Genomic DNA, 13,629 nt, shown 5'->3' on the forward strand with positions numbered 1-13,629 from the left:
AGTCAACAGAGAGCCCATCGATACCAGGTGCCCCCCCCCCAAGAAGCCAACTAGTCAACAGCAGCTGTCAGCTCCTCCAGAGTCAGCTCGCTGCCCAGAGGAGCTTTCTCCTCCTGGGCAGCGAGCTGTTGAGCTGAGGAAGACCCTCCAGAAGCTCCTCATGACAGTCCAAGCTGCATTGTTCTGCTTCAAAAAGGTCAGTGTTGAACCACACTGTGTGTTTCCTTATCTGTTCAGGGTCTGTGGTCACTCTGCCTCCTGGAATCTTGTGCAGGTCATCTGCTTCCTCTGTGCCTCTGAACTCTCCAGGTTGAAAAAGAAAGAACTCAGACCATCCACATTAATCAGCTGGAGGAAGCAAGACCTGACTAGGGTGCCCTTCACTCTCTCTTGTAGAAAAGAGCTTTACTCCAACCTCTTCTCCTGCAGCACAGGACTCATGTTGCGATCAGAGTCTCTACACGATTCTTCCTCAATGCTCTTGATGTCAGCTTCAAGCTCCTGAACTGTAGCCTTGATCTCAGCAGTGGAGTGGGAGGTATACAGCTGACAGAAAAACCACCGCTGCCTCACAGAAACAAAATTGGATTTTTTTCAGACACCATTGCTGCCAAAAACGTTTGGAACTCCGCCAGAAAAAGCTGTCTTGCAAAAGCTAATTTTTAAAAGCCCAGCAAGACGTGAACCTTTCACCAGGTGAACTGACCATGCCTACGCTAACAAAATGATGGTCAGTAAAGCCAACTGGACCAATGTTGCTGTGAATTAGTCTGGGGTTGAGAATGTTGGAAATGTAAATCCTGTCTAGTCGACCTACCATCACCCTGCCACGGCTGGCCCTCACCCATGTCTACTGCCTGGATTGTGGATGCTTCACCCTCCGTGTGTCTACCAAGTCCAATTGTGTGATGATGCTATCAATGAGACGAGATTGCTGTGGGTGGGGTTCGACAGTTAAAATTCCTGGCAACAACTGGCTGATCCTGATGGTGTTTACTGAGCTACTTTTCCAGCAGGGTAAAGAAAGCCAACCTTTCCCGCCCGAGGTTTGGAGCATAGATGTTGACGAAACAGAAAACCGAGCTCTTTACTTCGGCTCTGATGATCAACATTGGATGCTTCACCTCTACAGTTTGCGATGAAACTACTGCGTGTGCAGATGATCTAAACAGGATGGCTGCACCTGCACTGCAATCAATCGTGTGGCTGAGGGTGTAAGAGCCACCCCACCACATACTCCAATCTACCCCATCGTTCTTGCAGAAACAGCACATCAACACTTTCTGAGCAGAGATTTCAGAAATGAATGCTCTTTTGTGCGTAACCCTCCCATCATTTATGTTTGATCATGTCAATTTTTCACCCTTTGAGAAGTTCTACCAATATTTGCTTTTGTCAGTGTTGTAATGTGATTTTCAGGCGGAAGCACTTCTTCTCACCCAGAAGGTCAAAACCAACCAGTCTTTTCATCACATCAACAGATTTAATGAATTTGTCAGTGTCACTGAAGGAATCGCTGATGTTGACAGACTTCTTGAATGTCACATCCAGAAAGTGATCTAAGGCCTCTGAGGCAGTGTTTACCAACCAGGGGTACACGTGCATAAGCCTATCCCAGCAGCCTTCCCCCTGGACGGGTCACCAGTCCATGGCAGGGCCAACACATAGAGACAGACAACCATTGGCACTCCCAGCTACGCCTATGGTCAATTTAGAGTCTGGATTAACCTGGTCCCCTCTTGATGTCTTTGGACTGTGGGAGGAAGCTGGAGTACCAGAGAGAACCCACGCAGGAACAGGGAGAACATGCAGACTCACACAGAAAGACCCCGTGCCCAAGCTTAGACTCCAACACGGAACCTTCTTGCTGTGAGGCGACAGTGCTGACCACTGCACCACCATGCCACCCCCTGACAGGACAATCTTTGAAAATTTTTTCCTGATTCAAGATTGATGTTTGCAGATCTGATGCTAATGTCAATGTTGGGATTGTGTGTTTGGATCAGCAAAAAGGTTTTGACAGGCTGGATAACTCTAATTTATTTTCGGCACTGAGGGCATTTGGTGTTGGTGATAGGTTTTGGTTTGGATAGGTTTACTTTAAAGTGGTGCACAATGCATGGTGGAGACGGGGGCAGGGCTGAGTCAGCCAATCCCTGTGCAGCGAGGGATAAGGCAGCATAGCTATCAGCTATCAAGCCTTTGCGGTGCTGGTTGAGTTGTCGACACAGTGGTCTCTCACTGCCAGGCTTCTCCAGTCTGGATCATCCTTATACTATATCTACCTATGCAGATGATGTCAGTATTTTTGTCACAAGCTAAGAGAATATTCAGTGTTTGCACCCTGTCACTGTATGAAAGAGGGGGAAGGAGGGGCTTAAAGTGCTGGGTGTGTTTTTGGGCACCGAAGGATTTCAGGCAAAAAACTGGGAGAGAATTAAGGAGAAAGTGTGCGCTCGGTTGGCTAAATGAGATGTTGATAAACCAGTTGCCTTGTAGGGGGAAGAGTTCTGGTTGCCAACAACTTGGTTGCCTCTGCTCTTTGGCATAAATTCACCATCTTGACATGAACAAAAAGTCTGGTTGAGGACATTCAAAGAGCCGTTGTTGACTTTTTCTGGTCTGGCAAGCACTGGGTCCAGGCAGCAGCCCTCTATCGACCTGTGGCTGAAGGAGGACAGGGGCTGATTAACATGCCATCAAAAATTACTGCGTTTCGACTCCTGACTGCTCAACGGCTTCTGTACAACTCTGGCCCAGGCTGGCTTGATACGGATCAACTGCTGCTGAGGAGAGCTGGAAGTGGATCCAGAAGTGAGGGAGGGATGCATGTTCTGTAACCAGACTGAGACCCTGGAGCATTTAATTGTTCAGTGTCCTCGGTTGTCAGCTGTTTCAGGTGTTAAGGAGCTGGTTTCAGGGGATCAGGGAAGCTTTTTCCATTCCTTTGTTTATATTTGGTCCAAAATACTGTGCAGGTAATTTGGTGACTCAGTATGGTTTGAGGTTTGAGTTAAGTTAAGATGTGCTGCTCCTACAGGAGACCCACACCACAGCCTCTGACCAGACACACTGGGGGTTGTGGTGGGAGGGTCTATGCATCCTCAGTTATGCACTAACTTGAGTGCAGGGGTCGCAGTGCTTTTGCTTGGTTGGCTTGTTTGGCCTTGGCCTTGGCCTTGGTACCGGCCAGAAGAATCTGTTCTGCGCCCCTACTCTGAGAGGGAGTAAAGTGCATACTTGTGTTGTGCCAACTCAACCAGGTCAAGAGATTAATTCAGAGATGTGACAATGAATCCACCTGATGGAAAGGCTTTCGGCCTGTGAGGCCTGACACCCCTTTCTGAAGCCTGCATTTGAGTGACCACATGTTCTTGAAACAAAGGGTCATGAAGGGGGGGCTCACTCTGGCCATTGACCCCCCCCCCCAAGAACTCGTGCTTGTTTGACCGGAAGTTCGCGTGACGCACTGCTATTGGCTGAGAGCCAGTACCATCCCACGGTAAGTGACATCATCTGCCTCACCACATAAAACTACAGCGCACGAAAGGTTCGACCTCTTCGGTTCCCTTCGGCTCTCCTCTTTGGGCCTTGAGCTGGCAGTATAGCGATGACAGAGACTCCGTAAAGGACACCTCTCTCTTTCCTGTCCACTCGTCCAGAGAAGCCACCGTCGAGCCACGCAATCCGCGTGAACTGGTCCCTGGTGAAAGAAAGCTTGTTCCAGCTTCTTCACCTTTCCACCAGTAACTCCAGCAGACCCTGCAGGCTGCCCCACCGCTGCTCTGCTGCCCTCTGAACCGAGCCGACCTGCTCTGGATCACGGAGATTGAAACCCTTACCGCTCCACCGGACCAAGTAAGGATTCCTTTAACTAGGCATTTTGTGGGCAGAGAAATAGCTTAGTTGTGTTGTATGATGTCTATGAATGCTCTGTTTATGTGAAGGAAGTCCTGTAATTAGCAGATATTACATAGCATTATACGTGATTTATTGACTTTAGTTATTAATAACCGTGACATCTCAAGAAGGTGTTACCTGTTATTAATACTGCACAAGTGTGTTAACACACACAATTTTGGATTCACTTCTGTCCTTTCCTCTCTCTATCTCTCTCTCTCTTTCACTAAGGGCTCAGCTTAGTAATTAACCGCTCCATGTTTTATACCTCCATGGTGCTAACTAGCGACTAGCTAGCCTCAGCTAACTAGCCTAGCTGCTAGCCCCACTGTGACACTAACTGGTTGCTAGGCAACCAGACTCCCCCTCCCCTTCTCACTCTCTCTTTCATATACACACACACACTCCCTCACTCACACACGCTTACACACACACACATTATCACTTGTGTCTTTTGGTTAGAAAACCGTTATACCAACGTGTTGCTGATTGATTGATGCACTGTGTTAATAAATACATTTTATTATCAGAGAGAAGTCGTAGTGTCTTTGTGTACAAACTTGTGGTCACGTGTCTAAGCAACAGCCAGTGCTCTGATCTCCCCCTCCAACATCAGAGCTGTCCCTAGGTAGTTAATGTCACAGAATATTGACTGTTAGTGGATAAACTCTGTTAGAGACTGGTAACTGTTACAAGTTTGGTCGTAGTTTAGTTTCCCTGAACTCATCAGGGTGGTGCCTCGAATAATTAATATTTAATATTAATTTATTTAATAATCAATAATTATATCCATAATTATCGATTATCATTATTTTTTACCAATTCGCTCTTCAGTGCACAACACTCGGTTGTCTATATGGAAATGGCTGCTACCCCAGTTGGCGTGTATGGGGAGGGTCCTGGTTTTCAATAAGTTGGCTGCCTTGACACTTTGACACAAACTGACAGCTCTGACACCACCCAGAGGCCTGATGGACGACATTCAGAGAGCGTTGTAGACTTCTACTAGTCCGGGAAGCATTGGATCAGAGCAGCAGCCCTCTACATGCCTGTGGCTGAGGGAGGTCAGGGACTTGTTAACATCCAGTGGAGGACAGCTTCCTTCAGACTGCAGTTGTCCCAGACGCTGCTCTACTGCTGCGGCCTGAGATGGTGTGACACGTCGCAGCTCCTGCTGAGAAGAGCGGGACGTCTAGGATATGACCAACACCTCTTCTTGCTGTAGCTGGGCAATGTGGACTTCATGGGCCTCACGCCCTTTTATACCTTGTGCTGCAAGCCTGGCAGATGTTCAGTGTAATACAGGACCAGATGGCGCCTCCTGGCTCCTGGCTCTACGAGGAACCCCTGTTCCACAACAGCTTTATCAGGACCAAAACCCTACAGTCAGCCAGTCTCCACTCCGACCTCTGCGAGGCCGGCTATAGGCTAACGGACACTTTGGTGACTTTTATTTGTATCTGGGCTGTTTGGGGAGTTTTGTGCTCTGTGGGGGAGGTGAAGAGCTCCTTGTAAATATCTAACTTGTAATTTTTGTTGTGTCTTCAATTGTTGAGTTCACAGTGATTCAAGTTGACTGGTATAATGGGGCAATAAAGGGACTTTGAAATCCAAACCTCTCCTCCACTCACCTTTACCACAGGCCAGTAGTGTGGCTGCCCCAGCAGCTTGACGACCGCAGGAATACCATAGTGCAGCCGCACTGCATTCTGGGCCAGCTCAGCGTCATGATGGCGGGATGTGAGGTGACGCAGGGCGCACACCGCCGGCTCAGCAACGTCCTCTTTCTCCCCGGCACGCAGCACAGCATGGATCAAAGCCTCCACACCACCATACTGAGTTACCAAAGTCTGAGGGATAAAAGATAGAAAGCTGGTGCTGATGCTTTGGACAAAAGAACCAACCATGAATAGCAGGTGGGGGTTAAAGGTCATGTCTCCCCCCACAGACAATGTTACATTCTGTTGTTTTCTACATTGATTCATTCTCGTAGTTAAAACAGAAGGAATTCAACTGTGAACTGTCTCTCCATCTTTCTCCCTCCCTCTCTCTTCCCCCTCTCTCTCCATCCCTTTCTCTCTCCCTCCCTCTCTCTCCATCCCCCTCCCTCCCTCTCTCTCTTCCCATCTCTCTCTCTCTTCCACCCTAACCATGATCATCAGCATCCAGCTCAGATGCCAGCTGACTTGCATGTCTACCTTGTTGCGTGAGTTGTTGCAGGTGAGGTTGGACAGGATTCCTGTTGCACAGGTCAACATGTTGACATCATCAGAGCCCAGCTGAGTGACGAGTATCTGCAACAGACCATCTAACCCTTCCTAGAAAGACAGAAGAAGAAGGCATGATATGGGACAAACTCCATCCAGCAGGGGGACATGCCCCCACTCAGCTCTGTCTCTCTCATGTCTCTCTCCCATGATACTTTTCTCGGTTCACAGGGTCCAACCCCAGAAAAAGCTCTTACTGTTGTGAACTCAAGAGGGTTGAGAACAGCAACTGAACCTTCCCTGGATATCCAGACAAATTCTGCAGACTCATTTAGTGGGAGGAGGCTTCAACTCAACCACCATGGGTTTCCTGCTGGCTCATACTATGAATGTTTACCAGCAGGACAGCAAGCCAGAATCATGTGACATTTGTGCATCAAAGCTGCAGAGAAACAGTCAAAGAATTGATGAAACCCATGTCCAGTCTTGCTCCCTGAAGACTGAAGGTGCATTACCCTTTTGGCATCACTCAACCTGGCTCATCGCCATCCCATAATAACAGAGAACAGGCAAGAGATGGAGCTTCAAGGACTGGTCAACACGTGTGCTATATCAGCTGGACTACATACTCATGTGGCAAAAGTAGAGGAACTCCATCCTGAACGCTGAGCCATACAGAACATTCAGCTCTGTGGGCTCTGATCACGGAGTGGTCTACAGCAGGGTGCGACTAAGCCTCAGGTTCCCCAAGCCAAGCCCCAGGATCCGGTATGACTGGAAGGCATTTTCCACCAACCCTGGCCTTCAAACCAGATACAAAGAAGAGGTGAGGAAACTCTTTCACAGCTGGATATGGGAGTGAGGCCAAATACTGAGTACAGTAGATTCATTACAGCAAACGAAGAGGCAATCAGGCTGTGTGTGCCAGTGCTGGAAAGAGCCAGAACCCCCTTGTGGTCTCAACACCCAGAGGTCATGGCGGCAAGGAGTAAAGTGGAGGAGACACGCTGCAATTTTGAGCGTGAGCCAACCTGAAAAAGGCTATTGACTCAATCCACAGAGGCGTGATGACGAAAATCCTTAAGGCCTACCGTGTCCTCTCCAACTTACTCTGGACAATCAAGACCATGAATGCAGGCACAAAGACCAAGGTGATGACCCCAGACGGTACCAGTGAGAAGTTTGACATCCTGGCTTAAGTAATGCAAGGGGACACCCTGGCCCCTTTCCTCTTCATCATAGTCCTGGACTATGTACAGGAAGGCCATCGTTGGATGAGAGCAGGGTCTTGGCCTGACCCTAACACCGAGGAGGTTGAGCCGACTTCCCAAAGTAGTCCAGACAGACCTGGACTATTAGGATGACATCTACCTGCTCTCTGACTATGTGGAAGAATCACAGGAGCTCCTGAGTAGAATGGAGTCAGAGTGTGCCAAGGGTGGCCATTGGTTAAATGCCAAGAAAACCAAAGTTATCACTATAACATCCGATCGAAATATCCACGTCTCACAGCAAAAGGAGGTGCTGCTCTGAAGGAGGTCAAGGGCTTCAAGTACCTGGGCTCATGGGTCAACTCAACTGAGCAATATCTTAAAGTGAGGACAGCACTGGCACAGACAGCCCTGAACAGCATGGCCAGCGTATGGAACTCCAACTTCCCCAGACAAATAAAACTCAGCTTCTTCTATGGAACAATAGAGTCTGCTCTCCTCTATGGCAACAAATACTGGACCCTCGAAACAACCCTGCAGACGTCTCTAGACGGGTGCTTGACCAGGATGTTGCATACAGGACCTAACATCAGCAAGGGTGAACATGTTTCCAACAAGACTCTGCAGCAACACCACGGGTGAGCAAGAAAATGCCAGCCAGGGCGATGAGACGAGCAGTACACTGTCAAAGACATCAAGAACTGCCAGCCGGCAAACTGGTACTGTGGGAATCAACACACGGGCGCTAATCACAAGGCCGTCCAACATTAACATATGTGGATATTCCTACGAAAGACGCAGGAGCGCAAAGCACCAACGAGCTGGCCAGACGACCGGGATGACAGGAAGAGATGATGGAGGGCTTGTTTGTGGGCAACCTAGAGAGAAAATAAAGTGGGCTGCTCAGAATATCGAGCCAAAACAGGACAGGTGGCTCACAAACATTCATAAAGGATGGTGTGCTCCTAACTGTTGCCCCATGGTCAGCCTGATCCAAGCTGGTGGGACAGGACACACTGCCGCCGCAAACACTGCTGTGGGATATTCAGGACTTTTGAGACCATCAGCTGGATGCAAGACATTTATGCTCCTTGCGCAGTTGAACTGGTGATTGATAATCTCTGTGAGATGAGTGAGGAGCTGAGGGTTGGCAGCAGTGATGACATCATATGGCTCCTATGTGGCTTTCCTGAAGTCAAATAACTGAACTCATAGTTATAATTTCAAACACCCATGTCAAACATTCGAAGCTAGATGTCAGATGGTTTTTATAATTATGGTAGAGGTGGTACCTCGACCCAATCCTCCCAGTCCCTCCAGTGCTCCCAGTGTTCCAAGTGCTCATGTATGTGGTCCTAGTTTAGTAATATCAGCAATCACCTGTTTAGTTGCAGCGTCGGACAGGTTGCGGAGCGTCCAGAGACAGTTCTGGATCAGGCGCTGACTTGAGCCAGTCAGATGTTGACCTAGAGCCTGCATGCCTCCTGGACACAGATACACACACATGAAGGTGATGGTTCATGGGGTCACTGGTCCCTGCAGAGTGGCGTGGACTTACCGGCCTCTACGATGGCTGGCTTGTTGCTGGGACACACAGACAGAACTTTGAGAACACGACTGGTGGTCCACAGCAGCTTCTCGTAGTTGTAGTTCCTCATGATGAAAACCAGACCCTCTGGGCCAGCATTAGCCAGGATGATCAGCTGATGAGAAACAGGAAGTGAGGTTTTTTTTATTCTCTAATGGATACATGGACTAAAAGGGGACCAAAGACCACACACACACACACACACACACACACACACACACACACACACACACTGTTGTGCCAACTCAACCAGATCAAGAGATTAATTCAGAGATGTGACAATTAATCGACCAGAAGGAAAGGCTTTCAGCCTGTGAGGCCTAACACCTCTTTTCAAAGCCTGCATTTGAGTGGCCACATGTTCTTGAAACAAAGGGTCATAAAAGGGTCGTAAAATGGGTCTCAATCTGGCCACTGACCCCCCCAAGAACTCGTGCCCCCGCTTGACTGGAAGTTCGCGTGATGCACTGCTATTGGCTGAGAGCCAGTACCATCCCATGGGAAGAGACATCATCTGCCGGTCGACATAAAACTTCGGTGCGAAGAAGGTTTGACTGCTTCGGTGGTTTCCAGCCTCTTTGGTGTTGTTCAAGCTCTTCAGTTCGCTTCAACCTCTTCGGACCTCGAGCTGGCACTACAGCGATGACAGAGAACTCCACAAAGGTGACCTCTCTCCCCCCCATGTCCATTCGTCCAGAGAAGCCACCGTCGAGCCACGCAATCCGCGTGAACTGGTCCCTGGTGAAAGAAAGCTTGTTCCAGCTTCTTCACCTTCCCACCAGTAACTCCAACAGATCCTGCAGGCTGCCCCGCCGCTGCTCTGCTGCCCTCTGAACTGAGCCGACCTGCTCTGGATCACGGAGATCGAATCCCTTACCGCTCCACCGGACCAAGTAAGGATTCCTTTAACTAGGCATTTTCTGGGCAGAGAAATAGCTTAGTGTGTTGTATGATGTCTATGAATGCTCTGTTTATGTGACGGAAGTCCTGTAATTAGCAGATATTACATAGCATTGTGCGTTATTTATTGATGTTAGTTATTAATAACTGTGACATCTCAAGAAGGTGTTACCTGTTATTAATACTACACAAGTGTGTTAACACACATTTTTGGGTTCACTTCTGTCCTTTCCTCTCTCTCTCTCTCTCTCTCTCTCTCTCTCTTTCACAAGGCGCTCAGCTTAGTTATCAACACTCTACATTTTATACCTTCATGGTGCTAACTAGCGGCTAGCTAGCCTCAGCTAACTAGCCTAGCTGCTAGCCTAGCTGCTAGCCTAGCTGCTAGCCCCGCTGCGACGCTAACTGGTTGCTAGGCAACCAGGCTCCCCCTTCCTTCCTCACTCTCTCTTTCATATACACACACACACTCCCTCACACACACACTCCCTCTCTCACACACACATATTTTCACTTGTGTCTTTCGTTTAGATAACCGTTATACCAACGTGTTGCTGATTGATTGATGCACTGTGTTAATAAATACATTTTATTATCAGAGAGAAGTCGTAGTGTCTTTGTGTACGAACTTGTGGTCACGTGTCTAAGCAACAGCCAGTGCTCTGATCTCCTCCTCCAACATCAGAGCTGTCCCTTGGTAGTTAATGTCACAGAATATTGACTGTTAGTGGATCAACTCTGTTAGAGACTGGTAATTGTTACAAGTTTGGTCGTAGTTTAGTTTCCCTGAACTCATCAGGGTGGTGCCCCGAATAATTAATGTTGAATATTAATTAGTAATTTATTTAATAATCGATATTTATATCCATCATTATTGAATATCATTATTTTTGACCAATTCGCTCTTCAGCGCACAACAACACACACACAAACACACACACACACACACACACACACACACACACACACACACACACACACACACCTTGCTCTCCTGGTTTCCATAGGAGAGGAGCTGCAGACAGTCGGTGGTGATGGCTAGAAACTTGGGGTTGCTCTTTTTGAGTAAGGGAACCATCCTCTGCAGGCCGTCAGCGAGACGCACTGCCATCTTGGCCCCCTCTTGGTGCAGCAGCAGGTTGTGGAGGGTGGTGATGGCGTAAAATAACACAGATTCCACTGGAGAACTGCACGAGTCAGACAGCCAGGACAAGGACAGGGCAGATGACACAATCTATGACCTTGACTGACCTCTATCAGCTGTCAAGTGTCCTACTACTTATGGACACACGGGGTCTCCGCCCTGGTGTGGTCAGTGCCAACGTCACAGTTGTTGTCATTGCTTGCAGCTTTTGCACTCTATAGACCTACATGATAATAAAACCCCAGAACAAGAACTGCTGACCTCCCACATCTGGTCACTTTGATTCAGTTCAAAGAGAATAGAGGAACAAAGAGCCCTGGCTCTAAGTGGCCTGTGCTGCAGGGGTCCACAGCCACCTGACCAATATTAGGAGTTTATGCCTCTTCAAATATGTGAAACATGCTGCAACTCGTGGAGGACAACTCTGAAAGCAGCGAGCGGCAAGAAAGGTTGTTGATGTTGTTGTTGTTGGACCCTCTTTACTGAGATTGTGATCTTAACCATGATCATGTGCTGTAGATCAATAATCTAGCTCATAAGTGTACATGTTCATGAAATTCAGAACCTCAACACATGAAAGTTCTAGAAAAGATAATCACAGCTCAGAAAGAGCAGAACCACCAGGGCAACAGACAAATGTGTATGACATCATTGTGACCACCAGACCAGACCCCATCACCTCATCCTCCAGGAAAAAGTTGATTCAGAGGTCTCAGTGTAGCAGAGGTCTTGTCGTCGGTCTAACAACGTTCCGATGTGAGCAAGCACATGTCAGTGGGACAGACATGATTTTAAAAGACTTTCAAGAGAATAATGTGCTTCTCCAGCAAAGCAATTTTAATTGTGCTTTCGGTCACGCCAGATCTTCACAGAAAGAAGGGGGGACAGAGTTCCCTGATCAACTGTTTGTGTTTCATCAGATTACAAACGAACAGCTACTGAAGGATTGATTAGTAGGAGTTTGTGGAGGGAGAGATCAAAAGGAAAACTGACAAGGGGATCTGGACGCATGCTAACCTGCAGATGAAGAGAGAAAAGGTGCACAAAGTATTCATGGAAATCACACACGCCTACCCTGCTGTTCGTTGCTGAGCTCTTAGTTTTCATGTTTTATTCAATTTCCTTTCATTTTCTGTAAATTAAGCCCTGAATCAATAATGAGGGTGAATTATGGCTCCTCTGTTAAGCCTCTGTGTGAGGGATTAATTCACTTTAGGCTACAGATGTGGTGCTAATGTGAGCAACTAGCATGTTCTAGCGTCTGCTGAACCCATCCCTTTCTTATCATCATCAAACTACCTGGTGCATCTACCTTTATGTTTTGAATAATAGACACTCTTAGACTTCTTCTGGTCACACGGAACAGTCTCAGTCAATCCTGATGTCCTCTGAGAACGCAGGAACATACGCTCAGTGGTGCTTTTGGTTCTGAGCAAACTGATTCAACTATCTTGTTTGGAGGTCCCACAAAACAAAGCTCTATTTCCTGCATATTTGCACAAATCTGATGGGAAATTCTGGTTAGATCATTGCTTACATCATGCATCAATAACATCATGATGGGTGGGGGGCTATCAAGGCATCAGAGTACTCAGAAGGAGAACAGGCTTCATATTGGACACTCCCCAACACACGTGATTGTTTTATCCTTTTATATGTACGGTTATATGTACGGATATGTGTCATGTTGCTTCATGGCGTCCATCATGATGCTGTGTATACCTCAGCATGCGGACCAGCGCTGGTATCCCTCCAGACTTGAAGATGGCCATCAGTCCCTCCCTCTGATGCGACAGGCTGTGAAGGACACTCGCTGCACAACGAGCCGTCTCCATGTCCACCGCCGTGGTCATGGCTCGCACCACTGCTCCCACCATGGCCGGAGACTGCACCAGCACCCGGCGACTGGCCTCCTTACGAGTCAGCTGGTTGACTATCATGGCTGCTTTGTTCACCACAATCTGGAAGTGAGTGACGACTGGTTACTGCTCCTTTATCAGGTCGCTGTTGTCTGTCGTGCCTTTTACAACACATTTGAATCAGCTGGTTCAAAGTCCCCAATTCAATGTTGCAGTAAATGATTCAGTCCAATTACAACTTTCATAAATTTACAGGTAAAACTGTCATATATGTACAATTGGAGTACACTTTCAGGATAGAAAAAGCTTCTGTATGAAGAACACAAACACAGTCATTTTACACTGCCTGGCCCACAAAAAAAAGTCGCGCTGTGGCGTTGTTTCCATGAGCTTCTGCAATGTCACAAGATTTATTTCCATCCAGTGTTGCATTAATTTTTCACCAGGATCTTGTATTGATGATGGTAGAGTCTGACCGCTGAGCAAAGCCGTCTCCAGCACATCCCAAAGATTCTCAATGGGGTTCAGGTCTGGACTCTGTGGGGGCCCATCCATGTGTGACAATGAGGTCTCGTGCTCCCTGAACCACTCTTTCACAATTTGAACCCGATGAACCCTGGCATTGTCATCTTTGAATATTCCCGTGCCATCAGGGAAGAAAAATCCATTGAGGGAATCACCTGGTCACTCGGTATCTCAGGTAGTCAGCTGACCTCATTCTTTGAGTCATGCTGTTGCTGAACCTGGACCTGACCAGCTGCAGCAGCCCCAGACCGTAGCACTGCCCCCACAGGCTTGTGCAGTAGGCACTAGGCATGAT

The 13,629-nt window shown here is 47.9% G+C and overlaps 1 protein-coding gene across 2 annotated transcripts in view; it reads right to left on the reverse strand.

Moving 5' to 3' along the window:
• The window catches only part of LOC147245588 (junction plakoglobin a-like), a 92,431-nt gene that overhangs the window by 36,141 nt on the left and 42,661 nt on the right, over window positions 1-13,629 (reverse strand). For both annotated transcript variants that reach the window (XM_086186068.1, XM_086186069.1), the window contains exons 5-10: window positions 12,673-12,911; window positions 10,792-10,993; window positions 8,877-9,021; window positions 8,699-8,802; window positions 6,099-6,218; window positions 5,532-5,750 (exon numbers count right to left, since the gene is read on the reverse strand). In XM_086186068.1, coding sequence (XP_086042194.1) covers window positions 5,532-5,750; window positions 6,099-6,218; window positions 8,699-8,802; window positions 8,877-9,021; window positions 10,792-10,993; window positions 12,673-12,911 — 1,029 coding nt within the window. The remainder of the gene's footprint in view (window positions 1-5,531; window positions 5,751-6,098; window positions 6,219-8,698; window positions 8,803-8,876; window positions 9,022-10,791; window positions 10,994-12,672; window positions 12,912-13,629) is intronic.

This window comes from Aulostomus chinensis, chromosome 18 (genome assembly GCF_037954235.1).
Source record: "Aulostomus chinensis isolate RoL2024-O1b breed Wild chromosome 18, RoL_Achi_v1.0, whole genome shotgun sequence".
In the NCBI taxonomy this organism is placed as follows: Eukaryota; Metazoa; Chordata; class Actinopteri; order Syngnathiformes; family Aulostomidae; genus Aulostomus; species Aulostomus chinensis.